This window comes from Gymnoscopelus microlampas (assembly GCF_963454915.1).
Source record: "Gymnoscopelus microlampas genome assembly, chromosome: 15".
NCBI classification, from domain to species: Eukaryota; Metazoa; Chordata; class Actinopteri; order Myctophiformes; family Myctophidae; genus Gymnoscopelus; species Gymnoscopelus microlampas.
In genome coordinates, this window is record NC_139952.1 from 18656836 (window position 1) to 18676765 (window position 19930).

Sequence of the window (19930 nt, forward strand, 5' to 3'; positions counted from 1 at the left end):
TGTGCCAGGGACCCGTGTACCAGATTTGTGTTGTTAAAAAATATTCCACTTTTTTTAATGAAAATAGCAGATCTAGAAAAAGGCAGAAATAGCAGCTCTACAAACTCACGCGACGCGTTGTGAGCTTGTAGATGGGCTATTTTCAAATAGCCAACGTAATAAGGTTTAAGGCGCTCATGTGGCCGTTGCTTCTTTCGGGCTTGTTTTCACAGACCCGGTTGCTTATTTCTCTCACAAGATCTGGCAACCCAGAAATAGACGGCAATAACAAGCGACGAAGCAGAAACGCATGTAGGGAGCGGGAGCATGTTGTCATGAAACGCAACAGCATGATGTGTGAATAATGTGTAGAATAAGATATAATATACAGTTTGACAACAGCATAATGTGTGAGTGTGTAGTAGAATAAAGTCTTCAGTCTGACCCCGCGGCTTCATTACTGGCAGCTAAACCTGATTGAGGAGAGGCAAAATGCCTCGTTACGCACAACTAGTGATGGGACCAGCCGGCAGTGGAAAGGTACTAAAGAGTGTCACACCGACATTTGTAACTATGTTAAATTATGTTACTATATTATTTCTGCCTTTACTAATTAGTAGCTCTGGTCTAGCCTTAGATCAAGACAATCGTAGATGTATTTTTTATCGAGTCTGACTTTTACTTCCGTGCGAGAGTCTTGGCGACCACCCTCACAGTGTGCCCTGAAATTTCACCAGTAAAGCCCGTATGTCTCCGAACATGTTTAAATGCAAAATATAAGGTGCTTACCCGCTTATGTCAAATGTTAACTAGGTGTCCTAGGTGTTTGTGCAATGTATTAGTCCACATGTTTGGATAAAGAAGTGTTTTAATCCCGTCTGTGGCCGATTCTGTTGGAAGTTCACAATGGGTCCGTAGTGACGGGGCGCATGCGGTGAAAGCCGGAATTACACTCAATGTAAACCGGAAGTAAACGAGAGAGGGAAATGGCGTTCGGCCACAGACGGGAATAAAACACTTCTTTATTGAAAAATATGGACTAAAACATTGTACAAACACACCGGACAACTAGTTAACATGTGAGGCACGCGGGTAAGCACCTTATATTTTGCATTTGTACATGTTCGGAGAAATACGGGCTTTACTGGTGAAATTCCAGGGCAAACTGGGAAGGTAGTAGCTAACTCTCTCGTAGATATAAAAATGTCAAAATCGTTCAAATTCATATACGATAGTCTTGATCTAATGCTAGCTCTGGTCCATAGCGTTAGAGGGAGAACTCCTTCTAACGCTATGTACCAGAGCTACTAATTAGTCACATTGATGAGATCTACAACTGCATAAAAGTGAGAGCAAATGAGGTGAGAAGCTCTGGTGAATGTTTTGTTTTTGGTCTGATTTACATCCTGGAGACATGTTTTATTGATGGAAATGACTGCTATCAAGGCAGTATACACTACAGTCTGGTATCGTCTGGCCAGCTTAAACGCCTTTTGAGTTTTAATATGAATTGTAGACAATTCTCTTGTAACAACTCAGTTCGTTATATTTAAACATGTTATTTCTACAATGTGTGCCAAAACTGTGGATACTAGCCAGTAATCATGGCCATAAACAAGGGTACATTTAGGACTGATAATGATGTACACACAGTGCATGTTCAAATCATGTATACTTTACATACCAGTTCTCAGGTGCTCAGACTGCTCACTCTTCCTGTATCCGTTGAAACTCCCTGTGACTTATACCACACATAACTTAATGTACTAATTGTCTTTTTGTCGTCTTGTCATTTCAGAGTACCTACTGTTCCACTATGATCCAACATGCAGAGGCAATCAACCGTTCTGTCCAGGTGGTGAATCTGGACCCTGCAGCAGAACACTTTGACTACCCAGTCATGGCAGGTCAGGACTGTCTGCCAGCTACATTGCCAGCCTTTCTTTCATTTCTTTCAGACTTGCTAGTTTATCCTGAAAATAGACATTTGTAGAGACGGAAGCATCACTATTTCATCATCACCCATGTTCAGTGGAAGGATATAAGCTGTCAAGCTCCTGTTGTGTATTAGAGTTATTGTCAGGGGAGACACTTAAAATTCAGGGGGCGCTCAGTATTTATTAAACCACGTGTCTCCAGGCTGTAAATCCGACCAAAAACCAAACACTAACCAAAGCTTTTCTCCTCACTTGCCCTTGCCATGCTCTCACTTTTACGCAGTTTTATAACTCGTGAATTTTATTCCGGGAGCAAACATTTAGCAAAATTGGCAGATATACAAGCTCACAATGCGTTGTGAGCTTGTAGATGGGCTATTTTTGGCGAAGAGATTTGGTGTAGATGGAAAAAAGGAGGGGACCAAGCATTAGATCCCTTGGGGACCCTGGTCAACTAAGTATAGGGTTTTAGTGGTTAAGCATAATGTTGTAGACATAATCTCTGAGGTAGCTTGTCAACCCAGGGCCCTTGGAATATTTCCTGTTCAATGTCCACTGACGATTGTCCTGATGGTCTTGCAATCTTCAGACATCCGTGAGCTGATCTCGGTGGATGATGTGATGGAGGATGACACTCTGAAGTTTGGTCCTAACGGAGGCTTGGTCTTTTGCATGGAGTACTTTGCCCAAAACTTTGACTGGCTGGAGGAGAACCTTGGTCACGTGGAAGATGACTACATACTGTTTGACTGCCCTGGTGAGATCCCAGCTGTGACAAACACACTTAACCAAAAAAGGTTCTATTTAGAACCAGTGTACAGTATATGGATCTTGAGTAAAAAACCTACATTGTTCTTGTTTTTTTATGAAGCGGACATATAGAGCCCTCTTGAAACAAAACAGTGTATTCCAGATAGCACAAAGAGTCGCGCAGCCATACAAAACGTCACCTTTGATTGTGACAACAGTCGACATTTCAGGGCAGTGACATCACATTTCATTTAGTGATAATCACCTCCTATTACAGTCACCTGTTGTTTGCGACCAAGATTTCTGTGATCACATGCTATGCTATAAATGGACCTTATATATACATGTAAGTCTTAATAGAATGAGTGGCGGTCACAATTATGCATACCTCCCACGGCTGCATAATATCCTACATTAAAATTGTCTAATGGGAGGGCCGGCAGACCACGCCCCACGTTATCATGACTCAGCAGACATAACTATAAACAAACCCAATGTGCCCATATATAGGCATGTCACTATGACTCAAACATAACCATAAACAAACCTGATGCACACATACAGTATATATACATATATGGATGGCCATGTCACTATGACTCAGACATAACCATAAACAAACTTCGATACGCCCATATATAGGCATGACATGTAGGGGTGTCACGATTCACTTACCTCACGATTCGATTCAAAATCGATTCCTAGGGTGCCGATTCGATTAAAATTGCGATTCTGCGATTAATTGATATTCGATTCGATTCTGCGATTTATTGCGATTTTCTAGGGTGCCGATTCGATTAAAATTGCGATTCTGCGATTTATTGCGATTTTCTAGGGTGCCGATTCGATTAAAATTGCGATTCTGAGATTAATTGATATTCGATTCTGCGATTTATTGCGATTTTCTACCCCAAATCACTTCAATGCAGCCAGATCATGTCAGGCAGTCTTTCTGACATTGATTTCAGACAAATTGCCAGTGAAAAAGGTACTAACTTATAAAAAAAAAAAATTAAAAAAAAAAAAAAAAAAAAAAGTTTTTTTTTTTTCAAAAAATCGATTTTTATATTTTGATTCGATTTTTAAAATCGTGGCATTAAGAATCGCGATTTATTCATGAATCGATTTTTTTTGACAGGCCTAATGACATGTCACTATGACTCGGACATAACCATAAACAAACTTTGATACGCCCATATATAGACATGACATGTCATTATGACTTAGATATAACCATAAACAAACTTTGATACGCCCATATACAGTATAGGCATGACATGTCACTATGACTCAGACATAACCATAAACAAACTTCGATACGCCCATATATAGGCATGACATGTCACTATGACTCAGACATGACCATAAACAAACCCATGTGCAGTATACTGTAGGCATATACGTACGGAGATCCGGTTGTCTAGAGCCACAGATCCGACCGCTATACCCATATATGGTCGTGCGCATATATTGGACCGACCGACCGGCATCGGGTCGTTTGGATATGCGGTTGTCCAGAACTGCCAATCCAACCAATATGCCCATACCCTGTATATGCCATACACTGATGACATCAGGGATCTCCATGGGCATAAAAGGGACAAGGACTGACAGATAGGGGTGTAATGATGATTTTTTATTTACTGACGTAAACGCTATTTTAATTTTAATGACGTCACGCGCACATCGCAAAACTAAAAAGTTTACTTTAAACTAGTACCTTTCTCTTCTTCCACGGTGGCTGAGCCATTCTTGTTGCGTGCAGATAGGATACTGGCAGCAGCAGTACTGTAGCCAAAATGCTGTGTTGCTTATATACTGTGTATGTGAGGAGTGAGGATGCATAGCCATTTGGGTGACCAGTGCACCCCTGCTGACAGATACAGAGATCTCTATTTATGGGCTTAAAAGGGACACGGACTGACAGATACAGAGAATTCCATATATGGGCACAAAAGGGACACAGATAGACAGGTACAACGAATACTCTGACGACACTACGACACTATGACCCAGACCTACCGGTCGAATCGGCGGTGCGACGTAGGTAAACTCTAGATGTGAAGGCCGCGTAGCGGCCCAAACCCCTAGTTGATGAAAACATCCCATTGCAACCTTTCAGTTAAATATTGTGATTGCGATATTTACAAAATGTTTCCATGTTGCAGGTCAGATAGAGCTGTACACCCACTTGCCAGTGATGAGACAGCTGGTGGAACAGCTGCAGCAGTGGGAGTTCAGGGTGTGTGGCGTCTTTCTGGTCGACTCCCAGTTCATGGTGGAGACTTTTAAGGTAATCGCTTAGAGTCCCCAATCTGCTTGTGTTCATTATATGTTATATATTTTCTTATTCCACTGGGGCATTTGTACGGTCTGACTTTTATTCTTTGAAGTCAGACCTGACCTTTTGTGTTATTTTTACATACACTTTATTTCATTACTTCAGTATACATTAAAGAATACATTCTCAAAGTGAATTGTAGCTGAATCCTCTCTCTGGATCTGTAGTTTATCTCAGGAGTCATGGCTGCCCTTAGTGCCATGGTATCGCTGGAGATACCCCAAGTCAACATTATGACCAAGATGGACCTGCTCAGCCCCAAGGCCAAGAAGGAAATTGAAAAGTAAATTTGATTTATTTGTTTTGCTATCTTGTGTGATGCTTTAATACTTTGTATGCCTGTATATCATCATACTTTATATGCAGCATATGTACAGAAACTTGATTTATAGCTCCCTCGTACTGAGGATAATTTCATAATGTTTCAATTGTTCAATATTAATTTAAAAACAATTTATATGAATGCTTTTGTTATTCCTCACAACTGTATAGTGGTAAACCTTAAAGCATTGCATCTTTTCTCTGCCCTTTGTTCAAATGTTTTGTTTTCTTCGGGAAAACGTGTTAACGGCGGTGTATGTTACATGGAAACTACAGTGCTGTAAACATCGTGTCACATAAACTTAGGGAACCCTTTCTCAAATTAGAAAAATGCATACGTACATGTCCACAAGAAAATACAACTATTTTTACCCCCCCTTTCTCCCCAATTTAGTCGTTATGCCAATTAATTCCTCCCTACACACATTTCTGTGTTGTCACTGCTGTTGTATCCTACTGACTGTTGTGTTCTTTTTAACCAGATACCTGGATCCAGACATGTACTCCATGATGGAGGACAACTCTATCACACTAAGAAGTGAGAAGTTCAGGAAGCTAACTAAAGCCATCGTTGGTCTAGTAGGTTTTACACTGCATCTCACCTTTTGGTATACTGTACCATTCTCTCAATTGATCAGATTGTTTTAAATGATGATGATGTGTGAATTTTTAAGCCAATAATCTGATGACCAGCGGACCGGTAGGCAGCAGTTCCGGTAGGAGACATAAAGGAGACTTTTTGTGTCTCCTACCGGAACCGCTGCCGGTCATCAAATTATTGGCTTAGGAATGCCACAAAAACATATCACACCGGCTTCGGATGCTATCGATGCATTGAATGGGACATTATCACATTTAATCAGACTATTGATTGGTCTAAGTAGGTGAGATACTGACCTACCCACGTTTAATCAACCTTTTGAATGGTGAGATACTGACCTACCGGCGAGGCTCAGTCCCCAAAACATGATTTACAATTCTGTGCCTATCGGTACATAACTCGGACATCGCTGAGTCGGCTCAAGAGAACGTCGCAACGGTGCATTGACAGCATCCGAAATGGGTGGTCGCCATGGGGTGACTAATAGATAGAAAATAGCCATTTTTGGGGTCCCTTTTAGTTCAACTGGCATTGTGGCATAGAATCCAGTACTATATACAATTAAGTTTTCATTTTTCTTTTAACCCATTTAGACCTGAGGCCGATTCTAAAAACGCCTTCTAAATCCTAACCTAAATTTTCAGAAAAATTGAATTCTTTTCCCCAAAAATTTGAAAAACATACATGGCAACATCTAAAATGACACAGATGCTTTCCTGGGTTTAAAGGTATAACAACGTATAGGCTTTTATGGGTTTTTAAAGAAGGAGTGGCACTTTTCTGTCATCAAACAGTATTGCTAGACTTGTGGCCACCCTAGAGAATGTGACATGCCAGACATTGGTCCTTTCCGTTCGTTTGAAATGCAAAAATGTCAGCACGTTCACTTTTTCTGACTTTAGCTGTGTTCGTAGTGGTGTGACAATGTGCCCATTGTCTGGCACTTAACAAAGTATGGTAAAAGTATAGGAACTATGGCACGTTGGTGAGCTAGACAGCCTTTTAAAGTCGCTTAATTGAAACTCACCATAATAAAATTATCTTGAGTGTTTTTATCATGATAAAAGTTTAAATCTTATGTCCTCCCATTTTTAAGAATGTAAGACAGTCAAAAGTTGAGTCAAAGTCAAAACTCACAAAGCAAAGAATCATGCTGTCCTGGAGGGACTCCTTCCTCTTCTGCATTGAAATTGTGCGCTTGCGTTGTCTAGATCGATGACTACAGCATGGTGAGATTCCTGCCGTTTGATCGTACAGATGAGGAAGGAATCAATATAGTGCTGCAACACATTGATTTCTCTATACAGTATGGAGAAGATCTGGAGGTCAAGGAACCAAAGGTAAAAACATGATGCCTGACTTACTGTCCAATTATTTACCTGGTCACATGGGCTGTCTTACAAGCTCTATGTACCCAGGTAACATTACCCTTGGAACGGGTTGTTGGCTTTCTCTGAACGCGTGAGTTAAAAGTAGATATTACTCAAACCTGTGTCTTTGATGTTTTTTATTATACTAACATTACACTACGAACATACAACACACTTCAGTCTAGTACTAAAGAACCACTACTATGGAAAGTCAGTCAGTACCACAAGTCAGTACAAGACCCCTAAGTCAGTCTAACTAGTGGTCTCACGTTCTACTAGGTTTAGCCTAATCAGGTTCAGGTATAGTCAGGTATAGCCTAAACAGGTTTAGTCAGGTAATAAAACCTAGGAAAGGAAACACAAGCAACACAACAACAAATTACATTACTGACATGAACCTACGCATCAAGTATGAATACATCAGAAATATAATCATCATTACATAATAGTTACATCGTGTAATACAAGCTTTTGCACTTGCAGTCTTATCCGCGTCCAAGCCAAATGTCGAATCTGACTTGCTTTGATAAAACCCAGAGCTTTATACTGTTTCAGTGGTTCCCCCAAGGAAGCCGCCTCCTCCAGGGAGGAGTAACATACATTTCCCACAAGGCATTTGGGTTCTAGAACCTTCCAGGTTACAGTGAGTGGTCTAATCATGTTCTTCTGAGCTTTTTGCAAGACCCTAATCTTCCGCTCGTTAATCGTTTCACTGGCCTTTTGTTCTAAGAGTGGCAACACATTACCAGCTTAGATCAGATAAGGACAGTAGCCACTGTTATAGAACAGTGGCTACTGTCCTTATCTGATCTATTGGTTGATGCGTGATAAAAGTTCACCCATGTTGAACTCCACATGTCAGGTGCATTGGACATACTTCAAAGCTGTCAACGCGCCACAACGGGACATTCCTCCCCTTTGCATGAACCATGTGTGACAGTGCTCTAACTTATCAAATCATTTTATGTTGTATTTAACCCTTATTGACCACAAATCTTCTTTCCTACCTTGTCTTTTTCCTATAGGAGGTTGAGGCAGAGCCCGGTTATGAAAATTATGATGAGTTGTTTAATACAACATAAAAAACTGAGATAACGAAAAGTCAACTGTTGACAATACCGACAACCATATGCGGAGTCATGCTAAGTGCGTCAGCACAAATGGCTGTTTTTACCTGCAACAGTCAAAGACAAGAGACATTTAAGGTTAAGTTGGAACCTTATCACTGGAAAAGTGGTGTAACAAAAAGACTTGAGTGATGTCAAGGGGGAAAATACACATTCACAGCCGACTTCTGAATGCTGGGAATTACTTATTTTAAGCCGTTCTTTTTGTTTGGTCTGTTAAGATATTTGTACATTGGTTATTAGGCAGTTATCCATTATGACATTTTCTCATCTTTATCTTGTACGCATGTTTTCGTTGCCGGTTATTTGTGTTGCATATTTTGCGTGTAGAATGCAGCTCAAAGTGTTTTACAATATTGAGAGCAATAAACAATGGTGATCATCACAAAGGAGAGAAATTGAGAAATGTTTTGATTAACTGTTTTACAGCAGGTTACATGCTCATCACTAAAAGTGCAAAGTGTGTTTGTGTATGTTTGCATTTGTGCGATGGATAGGCAATGCTGAGTCCTGAGTGAATCTTGTAAATGTAATAAATTCTACTGATATAACATTGTCGTTGCTGCTCAATGTTGAGTTGTAGTTTCATTAGAATGAATGTGGAATGTATAATGCAATGTATTTCTCAACCTTTTTTCTGTACATATCCACCAGATGTCAGTAGTGTCTTGTTGAACAATTAACCAAACATTTAAATTGAGAGTTAGGATGTACAAGATATCCCAACTCAGTTAATGTACTTACTGTTATAGTGAAGATTGTTTTCCTATTGTTTTCCTATTACACATTTTCATGACAATTTTACAATGAAATGTGTGATTCTACGTATGACCTACTTACCTGTCCTAATGCAATCACTCTTCACTATGGAAGTTGGGCTATCATACAGATAGAATCTGTATGATCCTTAAATTAACTTAACGTTGTAAATTTATTAATGGCTGGGTTAAGTACGCAAAACAACCTTTAACCCACATGGCAGGAATGTGAGTAAACCCTGCAGAAATGACTCCCACCCATGGCGCAGGGCTTTGTGAAGAAGAGGCGGTCTGATCTCGTCTCACCTTGACTGGGTGTGAACCAAGACTACTGACTTTTTAAAAGCAACAGGTAGGAGCCCATATTGTTCACTGTCGCCTTGCTGGATACACTTGAATCGTTTCAGGATGGATGTGTTTAATTTGAAGTCATTTGTGTTGTTTTTATCCGCATTTGGTAAGTTCTTTTTTTTTAACACATAAGCCACATACTACATAGTGCAAGGGACTTCCTCTTTTTTTCAGTTTTTCTGACTCGATTATATAATGGCAAATGTGTAGGCTATTATTCACGCCGTCTAGTTTGCATGACGTTTCCATTAATAGCCTTCAACATTGCATGCATAGCCTAGTTTTAAATGTAATTTTATATAATTTGAAATATTTGTCAAATGGGTCCTATTATTTTATTACTAGGGCCTACCGTAATGACAACCGCATAATTGACCTGCACTTCGACAAATTCATTTGTGAAATCCAAACCGTAGCCAACAATAACTGAACAGGTGCTGGTGGTGTTGCTTTTAGGCAGTGGAATATAGTAACTAAGTACATAGGCTACTCAAGTACTGTATCTGTACTGGAGTATTTCCAATTTTCAATAGTTGTACTTCTACTCCACTACATCTCAGAGGAAAATATACTTTTACTCCACTACAATTATTTGAAAACTTACTAGTTACTTTTGTAGAATTTGACTATTATTACAAAACATACATTACCCACTTCAGCCCTATATACATTTCGGCCATTTGAAAATAGCCGATCTACAAGCTCACTGAGCTTGTAGATATTTTCAAAAGATTTTTTATATATTTGACAACTTGTGAAATGGGACATTCTGCATAATGCATACTTTCTATTTTTGGTACTTGAGTACATTTTCACACCAATACTTTTGTACTTTTACTTAAGTAAATATTTAATTCCAGACTTTTACTTGTAGACTTTTACTTGTAACGAGTTTCTACGTTGCAGTTTTGATGCTTTTACTTAAGTAAAACAATTGAGCACTTTTTCCACCACTGCTTTTAGGATGCTGTGTGGGGCAGGACCTTCTCGAACACGGGCCACTTGACGCAGTTTTGGGGAAGAATTTCACCTTCAAGCCCGACGTGGAAGCCGGGGAAAGCTTCCTGACCATCGCCTGGTCGTTTAACGGAGGGGACGAACTCTCTCCAATCGTCACCGTGGTGGCCCCCAATGTGGAGAATATCGCCGATGAATACAAGGGACGGGTGTCCATCAATAAGACCAACGGCATCCTGACCCTGGGCCCACTGACGAGCGCAGACAGTGGAGATTATGCAGTGACTATGATCAGCCAGAAAGGAGTCCAGCAGACAGGCGAAACCCATCTCCAAGTTCTGGGTGAGTGTACCTCAACCCCCCTTTTATTTGTTGAATAATGTAGCTACATTTTAATTTACATTGTAATTTACATGTGTTAATAATAAAAATAAAAATAAACCTTAAATTGCTAATTGTAGGAAGGTAAAGTGTGCCCTACCTGCCAAGAAAAATGCTACCTTTACAATAATACTGCATAGAATACTCCTCAAAATGGACATAACCTACATTAAACAACATAAAGGCATTCAGGTGTTTTTCACTGTGCTCTTCAGGGTGTGGCCCTATAGCTACCCCTGGAATGATGACGTCACAGGCCTCATTATAGTTGCAGCTTTTGTGTGTGCACATTGAATCGAGATCATTTATTAGAATGTACAAGAGCCAAACGTGCTGGCCAGTAGTGTCCCCAGGAATTACATTTAGGGCAGGCGAGATTGTTTTTTTCTTCAAAGCTTGTTGGGTGCATGACTTTGAGGACATTAACCACGCAATGACACATGTTCGGGTTATTTGGGTTTTCCAGAGGAGGTGAGATCTTAGTTGGGCAGGCGACCGCCTGCCCTGCCTCTACAGTGGGTACGCCACTGGTGCTGGCAGAGATTTCAGATTACTGAGCTGTCTGTCTGTATCCAGTGCCAAGACATGATGCAACCACTTTTTGTATATCCATCCAAGGCTTAATTGACCTGGAAAATTAGTATAGTGTGTGCATGCCTGTGTGAGCACATGGATTGATGTGATCTACATTGGGCAACATGTTTAGGCCCTATATTTCAATTTTGAGTGCTGAATGTTCTTATTTTCCTGTGGTCCTGTCAGAACCTTTATCGCCAGGGTCGTACAATGGGCCTGAGAACCCCCCCCCCCCTCTCCCCTCCCCCTCAAATGCATGCCGGTGCCACAGTCAGAACCAGCCTACGTATTCAGGGTGTATACATAATTCCCATTTATAGAAAGTAATATTCTGAAATGATATAACTAATGGTTGAGTAGATAGCACCTCTTAAAAACATCCATTCATGTCATCCATCCATGACATGAATTGTTGGTTTGAATGTGAACGGACCCCAATGAATCATATCAGGGGTGCGTTGCAAACGTTTATTTACCCAGGTCAGGAACAATGACCCTGGCTGCATATCAATGGTCCAGGTCTCCTGTTTAGTAGGCTACTGACTGAGCTACTACTATTGTTCAACCACAACTAATGAGTCGCGAGTGAGACATCAGTAGAATGTGAGTTTGGGAACCAAAGTCACCAATTATTTTATTTTTTTTGTCATGTGGAATGGGAAATAGATTTGTCTCGTCAGCATCAACTGTGCAGCAATGGTGAATAAAGAGACATTCGGACAAATCATTTGACAAGACTTCACCAGCCGAGAAAAATAAAGAAGGAACTGACATGTGTACAACATGAAACAGGATGAAGTCTTGTGATCAGTATGTTAAGTTTATGTCACATCAGTAACAACTGCACAGTCAGAGTGATGGTGAAGAAAGGGAACTTGGCGAGACGCTTTCAGACAAACCTCAGATCATTTGACTAGAATTGAGTTTTCCAGCCGACAGGGAACTGAGGAAAAGAGAGGAGGAACTGAAAGTGCTGTCATCAGTCTTTTAATTAAAAGTCCCAGTTATAATTATTGCATTTTTTTGTCCATAACACCTATTTCATCATTTATAGTGCCTTTATTATTCATAAAAAACTATCGACTTATTCTGTGTTTGCATAATTTGAATTGGCAGTCTATAATAAAATGTAAAAGTTGTGGTAATTTTCACTGTCTGGTGAATGTAGAGCCTCGCCAGTCTTGAAAAACAGCTAAGTAGATCTCATGCACCAAATGCTTGCCCATCCCTGCTGTTTTAGAGTATACAGAAGGTCCACTGACTGTGGGCAGCCAGAAAGGATAGTAAAACTAAATATTTAGCCTTGTGAGCAGAGGTGATTCTTGAGACTGTTGGGACCCTGCACAGAAAATCCCTATAGGACCCTTCTGATCATCCTGAATGAGCCTTCAGGGGCCTCTTATTGCCCGAATATATTGTTGCCTGAATATAAAGGAAATTAAGACTCAAACAGTTGGGCAGTTGGAACCAGAAATTAAATAATACATTCACTCACAGCTGAAGTGGCCACTGTTACTCTGTCATTCAGAGGACTGGTCACATATGCACATATTCAAGACTTTGAAAGCATCTTATGATCTTAGTGCATACAGTATATTAACTCTCTCTCTCCTGTTCTGTCCAATGTGTTTCCTTCAGTTATTATCATCACTATACCAAGAGGTTATTGATACCATGTCCTCATTTCTTCTAGATTAGATGTACTGTAGTGTAGGTTGACCGTGAGCTGTAGCCATTTTGTGCCAAGGCCGCTGAAAATTCATGACCGCTATTCAATCTGGAAAAAACGCTGGTCACGTACATCGTGGTCAGACACACAGCCCTAACCGCATCGGTTGTATCTCTGACTGTGTTTTGTTAACCATTATGTATACAAGGAAGATTAACACGTATGCTCTATTTCGCGTAAAGTCGTAGGTGTGAGATGTCTACCCTTTTTGTTACTACTCTTTACCTTCTTTTTTCTTTTGTCTGTTTTCTTTCTTCCTTTCTTGTGTTTTTTTAACCCCTCTGTCGGTCTTTATTACACTAACCACTGAAACCCTATACTTAGTTGATTGATTGAATACTTTATTAACAGTTTGCAAAGACAAGTACAGGGAAGTACAGTTCAATACAAGGTCTTTTAAACCCAAGAAAGCACTATGACTTGTTTCCATTGGGGTCCTTTGTTGACCAAATTCCCAAGGGTTCTATACTAGGCCTCCTCCTGTTTTCACTCTACACTAAATACAGTATCAACACAGAAAATGGCCGATCTACAAGCTTACAAAACATTGCAACAAGCTTGTAGATCTGCTATTTTCTCTGAACGTTAGCCCCAGAATATGGATGCTAGGGTTCTTCAAGTGGTTAAGGTTTTTATTTCCCTCTCTCCCTTTCCACCATGCACGTTCCATTCTTTTTACTGTTGTAAATCACACCATTCAAGCCACCTGCTGTTATGTCACCCACCTTTCATAACAGGTCCTCATAGTAGCCACTCCTTCACTCTTTTATCGTCTCTCTCTCTCTCTCTCTCTCTCTCTCTCTCTCTCTCTCTCTCTCTCTCTCTCTCTCTCTCTCTCTCTCTCTCTCTCTCTCTCTCTCTCTCTCTCTCTCTCTCTCTCTCTCTCTCTCTCTCTCTCTCTCTCTCTCTCTCTCTCTCTCTCTCTCTCTCTCTCTCTCTGTGTGTGTCTGTGTCTGTGTTGACAGACACTGCTCTGCTGCATAGCAAATAACCTCACCCTTCCTCACTTCACTCACCTCTGGGTTTATAAGAGAACTTACAATAATTCACCATGTGGTACTGTATGCGTCCTACCACTTGGCTATCGGGTTGCCCCACCCTCATACCTACTGTTATTGTTCATACTTTCATTGGTACCGACACAAATGTACTCAGCCAGTGTGTAATATTGTCCACAACATATTTTCTTTCTTGCCCTTAAAACTTCTGTCAACAACAACATTGATATTGCAGTGAACCAGAGAGTATTATCCTATACTCTTAATGGGAGATATGATATTTGTGTGTATGTTCGTTATTATAAACTGACCAGTAACTTTGGTCCCTTAGTTAAGTTGCTCGAAATGTTCTTGACCTTTGAAAACCCTGCATAAGCCCTGCCTCTAGTCAGAACAGGTTACCACTCCCTTACTTTCCTACATGATTCGCACATGCTTACTAATGCCTCATCTAGCTTTAGCACCACACCACACTACACCGCATCAAAATATCTAAAGTTTCCATTACACATAAGTACCCCCTCTCAAATCCACAGGTATGAGTAGCAGACTCTGGTCATTGACGCTCCTTTGTATTGTAAACATAGGTGGAGGTCATTGCTTCTTGTCTAACTATGTAATGTAGATGAGTGGCGAACTGTCGTGTATACAAATGCAAATCACCTGTGCACGTGCAGGTGTACTCCAGCTATTGGTAAGAACCAAATGGACCCTTATAACTATGATTATAATACAATATCAATTATAATGTATTAAAACCATGCTAATTATAATACACTATAATGGATTATAATACAATATGAATTATCATAATGTATTACAACTATGATAGTTGTTCCGTTTACGTTGTTACATGGGATGGAGATTTTTAGAACGAATCTGGTGGGCTCCAAGTTCCTAATTGTCTTAATTCACCCATATTAAAATATGGGTTTGTGCAGGCAATGATGTATACTTGAACAGAATACAGGCGCTCGGCTGGAACATGCATGAATTGGAATGTGTTATTTTGAAATACACTGAATCCAATGAAGAACACTGAATCACATTATGCGATCATAATGGCATGATCTCACAAAGCACAGGTCAACGCTATAGCATTGTGCTAAACAGAGGTGTGGTTTGTGAGGTGCTAGGGAAAACTCTTTGAATTAGGGTTGGGCAATTTATAGATAGATTTTTATCAGCGTATCGTGTGTTTTTTAACATTTCATTATATCGTGATACACAATTTTATTTAAATTATTGCTAAAAATAACCTGAAACAATTGATTATGTCAGTTGAAAATTACAGTTTCCGTGAGGTCCAATATTTTGACCATCAATGAGCTTATTTAATAATGTGACATTATGTTATTGATACAGAAAATAATTCTTGATTATCACGATTTATCGTTTTTCTCCATATCACCCAGCCCTATATTGAAGGCGATTATAATTATGCTTGACCTTTTACTTTGGAAAAGCTGTGCCAACCCTGAAAATGCCACACCTGACTATGCTTTCATCAGAAAAGCTGCAGGTCACTGTATTCACAATATATGCCATGCTCTAGCTTGTGAACCATGCAGGGAATGGAGCTTCTAACCCAGGCAGAATAAGTGCCCTGCTCTAACCACAGAGCTACAGTAGAAAGGGACCCCGAACCCTGTGCACAGGGTTTGCTTGATGTTTTTTTGTGTAAAGCACATTGAATTGCCTTGTTGTTGAACTTTGCTATGCAAAAACTTGCCTTGTCTCATACATGACTATTTGACCATGTAAATGACAACTTCCTTTGCCTCACTCTGAAGAAGGCTTGACGCCAAAACTCGTCTGTGTATGCCTTAGGTGTCATTAAAACGTACCAGAAGGACATTGGAGTGCCAGCAATTCTTTGTTTTAAACTTCCTTTGCCTCCCTTCTCTCTCCTTCATTCTCTCTTTCTCTACTCTTTCCTCAATGAATCACAGTGCCGGTATCTGATGTTGTCATTAAGTCCAGCCTGGCGGAGGCAGTGGAGCTTAAGAGTACTGTGGTTCTGACCTGTTCTGCGAAGGGTTCCTTCCTCAAGTTCACCTGGATCAATGGAACCACGCCCATAGTGGCGGACGCCAAGAAACTGACTATAAACACGGTGGGTTTGAGGCTTTCACAAAACGATTGTGACTGAGATAGAAATTTAATGAGCTGGATTGTGCTGAGATGAGTTGTACGTAATAATTGTTTCCGTTTCTGTGTTTGGATTCTTATGGGTAAATTACCGTAATGATAGTAAATGTTTTCATTCACTCGCATGCATTCGTTAAGTCAGTTATTGATTAATTCAATCATTCATTAGTCGGTTACTCGTCCATTCATTTGTCCATTGAACTGTATTGCAGCCGGAGCCGGCGGCAGAAGGCGGTACCTCTACACTTACAGTGAAGGATGTTCTGAGGACGGACCTGGTGGGTCCTATCTACTGCTCTGCTGGCAACAAGCTGGAGATGAAGAAGAGTGTGCCCTTCAACCTTTCTGTCAGCTGTGAGTACACGCTACACACGCTAGACACGCTACTGTCTAGCTTCCTGTTTTTGTGGTTTTGCGGTTGATGCAGCCAGGGGCATCCAATCTAGTTACAGAATGTTCCATGGGTATGTTACAATGCTACTTTTCTTTACAACCAAAGTTTACGTTTATTTGCATGACATAGCAGGAAAATAGTATTTGATTGAATTTGATTTTGTCAGTTTTCACCTGACAGTCAAGTTTTGTCTTGACAAATTAAATTGAGAGGGAAAACAAAACATACAATTTAGTTTGAGAAGGTTTTGTTGTGTGAAATGTAGTAAAAAAGACCGCACACACAGTCAGTTTCAGAGCAGGTGCATAAGCGACAAACAGTACAAGATCAAAAGGACAAGATACCTGCACACTGCCACTTGCACGTTCAAGAGAATACTTATTGATGCAACAACAACAGCGTTTTCGGTCGTGTAGACCGAATCGTTGTTGTTGTTGCGTCAATAATTATTGAGCGCTGTGTGTTTTATGAATCAGTAAACACACAGTGCCCTGTGTTCACACACCTTTAATCGACAGGAAGTGGCGCTTCCTGAGACCCGTTGCCACACTATGCAACACACTATACTTCTGTGAACCATTAACTCAGTATCAGTGAACATTGGGAGGAAGAATTTGATCAGTGGAAGTGAATCAGATGCTAGGATGAGATGGATTGCAATGATTGCATTAGAAGTTATTTGTGTGATGCACTTATCAATAATATTCCCATTCTCAGTGGTGGAGACATTTACTTTTTTACGTGGGATATTCTAGATGTTTATCTGATGCTTCGTTAATGTTGGTTATGTGTAATTTGTGTAATGGAGGAATTGAAGATCATCCTACTTCTGCATTTTGGAGATATATAATGTATAATCAATTAATTAATCAATCAATCAATACATCAATGTGTATTAAATGTCTATAAAGTGTCTACAATAAAGATTGTAAATGTGTTGATCAGTGGCCCATTCCAGTCAGGACCAGTTGGAAGCCAGCTGGCAGGAAATATAGATGCGATTACATCTTCCCTTTGCGTACACCTGCATGACAGGAAAAGCTGATTGTGGCTTAATGGGACAAACACAAGCTGTTCTTTTCACCTGAGAAATGTACACTCATTAAGATGAATTGGAGTGAGGAATACATGTCTGGATTCAGGGCAGCTAGAGGGGAACCGTTGCCTGGCTGATGAAGTAATGACAACCCTGAATTAATCTTTTCACTGTCTCTCACATACAGTATCATTCTAGAGATGCAGTGTTTTACACAACAACTGCTGTCGTCATGGTTGCCTAGATTCTAGAGGAACAAGGGACTTAAGTCCCTGCTGCTCAGTGTTGAACAGTAAAAGCCTGTGTCTTTGCTGGGTAGTTCCCAATGTGAACATACAAAATGATATCAGTAGCTGTGTGAACATTGACCAGGGTTTTTCTCTAAAACAGCTTTAATGCTTTGTGAGTGTTCCCTCTGCAGCCAAATGGATGATTAATACTTTAATGTATGTCTAGTGTAAAACATGTTTTTTTGGGGGGCTTTTTCTGCCTTTATTGATTGGAACAGTAGACTGACAGGAAACAGGGAGAGAGATGGGGGGGGGGGTGACACGCTGCAAAGGTCATCGGGAACTCGCGACACGCCGCCAGGCTGGATTACCAGCCTAGGTGCCCAGACGGTTACGCCAACGGTCCGGGCCTAAAACATATGTTTTAACCCTATGTTACCCATATGTTAACCCTCCATATTGTTCCCTCCTTATAGACGGTCCAGAAATGATTGACTTGGTCCTCAAGCCAGCACTTCCAGCCAACATGGTCCTCAAAATGGATAGCAACCTCACGCTGTCCTGCACTGCAAAGTCCAGCCCCCCTGCTACTCTCGCGTGGTACCACAACGGAGTGGTGCTGCCAAAGGCAACGGCCGCAAATCTGGTTCTGGAGAAGCTGACGGAAGCACAGAGTGGAAACTATTCCTGCATGGCCAACAACGCCAAGACAGCACTATCCCTGTCCTCCAAAGTGATCAAATTCACTGTGAAGCGTGAGTGCTCTATTTCACTCATTACTAACCACTTAAACCTTGTTGTACATCTAATAGACAAAATAGCTGATCTATAGACGTATCCACAGAGCACTCCCCTGGCACAATCATAACTGCGGTGTCAGAATGCACACTGCAGCAGGAGTCTGACACCGCAGCGCTCTGTGGATTCGTCTATAAGCTCCCAATGCGATGCGCTGTGAGCTTATATCGCTATTTCCGCCGATTATTTGCGTATTTTAGCCAAATGTTTGTGTGCTTTCACTGAGTCTTTGTCTATTTTCGGCCTTATGACATGCCCAGAATCAGGATGCTAAGGTACATGTCGTAAACATTACTTATTTATTTATTTATTTATATTCAGCTTTACTATTGTCTGTCTGGCAAATCTACTGCTCATACCCCTTTAACCAATAAACTTTGTTGACCGGGTCCCCCTGGGCTCTATCCTTCGGCCACTCCTTTTTTCCCTCTACCCCACATCTCTTTGCAACAAATAGCTGATCTACAAGGTCACAACACGTCATGTTGTGATGCGTTGAGTTTGTAGATCTGCTATTATCACTGAATGTTAGCCTGTTCTGGCATGCCCAGAATAGGGAAGCTAGGGTTCAAGGGTTCAAACATCATTGGTGATAGCCAGAAAGCTAGCACTTCCTACATTATGGGACTGTGTTCATAGAAGTTATTTGTTTTGCTAGCCTAAGCTTTTACAATGACTCAATGGAAAAAAAACAAAAAACGGATCCGAACCTGTTTTTTCGGCTCTGTGGCCCACGGACATGAAACTGTTTTGTGAACACAAACACGCACGCATGTGTGCACGTGCACACACACACACACACACACACATGTACATACATACAGTATATATACAGTGTATATATATGTGTGTATATTTGCACACACACACACACACACACACACACACACACTCCCACACACACACACACTGGTAATCACTCACTCGCTACAAGAGTGACTCCCTTATACAGTAGGTTTCTAGATGTTTAATTGTTGCACAAAACACACACACACACGCACGCACGCACACACACACACACCTGAGAGCTGCTCTCCGGCGACCGAGCAGGTTTGTATCCTGTGAAGTGTGTAATTAGTACAGGGGGAATTTTGTCCTTTTTTGTCTTGAAGGGGAGTGTCGTAGACTGTGAGGGGGGGTTGTTT

The 19930-nt window shown here is 40.7% G+C and overlaps 2 protein-coding genes across 5 annotated transcripts in view; both read left to right on the top strand.

Annotated features, from left to right (window-relative positions):
• Window positions 1–285: 285 nt before the first annotated feature.
• LOC311061972 (GPN-loop GTPase 3) lies at window positions 286–8955 on the top strand. Its single transcript, XM_084080709.1, has 8 exons — window positions 286–519; window positions 1778–1886; window positions 2506–2673; window positions 4835–4959; window positions 5175–5290; window positions 5811–5907; window positions 7141–7269; window positions 8325–8955. Exons 1-8 carry the CDS (start codon window positions 472–474, stop codon window positions 8379–8381), a joined length of 849 nt encoding a protein of 282 aa, XP_083936835.1. The 5' UTR covers window positions 286–471; the 3' UTR covers window positions 8382–8955.
• A 576-nt stretch (window positions 8956–9531) lies between these two features.
• The window catches only part of LOC311062265 (cell adhesion molecule CEACAM5), a 29212-nt gene continuing 18813 nt past the window's right edge, over window positions 9532–19930 (top strand). For 3 of the 4 annotated variants that reach the window (XM_084081162.1, XM_084081164.1, XM_084081161.1), the window contains exons 1-5: window positions 9532–9641; window positions 10499–10834; window positions 16129–16292; window positions 16540–16681; window positions 18464–18742. In XM_084081162.1, the coding sequence (XP_083937288.1) occupies window positions 9593–9641; window positions 10499–10834; window positions 16129–16292; window positions 16540–16681; window positions 18464–18742 (970 nt within the window). In that variant the 5' untranslated portion in view covers window positions 9532–9592. The remainder of the gene's footprint in view (window positions 9642–10498; window positions 10835–16128; window positions 16293–16539; window positions 16682–18463; window positions 18743–19930) is intronic. The other variant, XM_084081163.1, reaches the window with a different exon arrangement.

What these genes read in the sequence shown, in the direction of transcription:
- LOC311061972 (XM_084080709.1), top strand. Translation starts at nt 472, where the DNA reads ATGCCTCGTTACGCACAACTAGTGATGGGACCAGCCGGCAGTGGAAAG. An exon ending in GACCAGCCGGCAGTGGAAAG is followed by an intron (nt 520 to 1,777) that starts GTACTAAAGAGT and finishes TTGTCATTTCAG; the next exon opens with AGTACCTACTGTTCCACTAT. An exon ending in TGGAGGTCAAGGAACCAAAG is followed by an intron (nt 7,270 to 8,324) that starts GTAAAAACATGA and finishes TTTTTCCTATAG; the next exon opens with GAGGTTGAGGCAGAGCCCGG.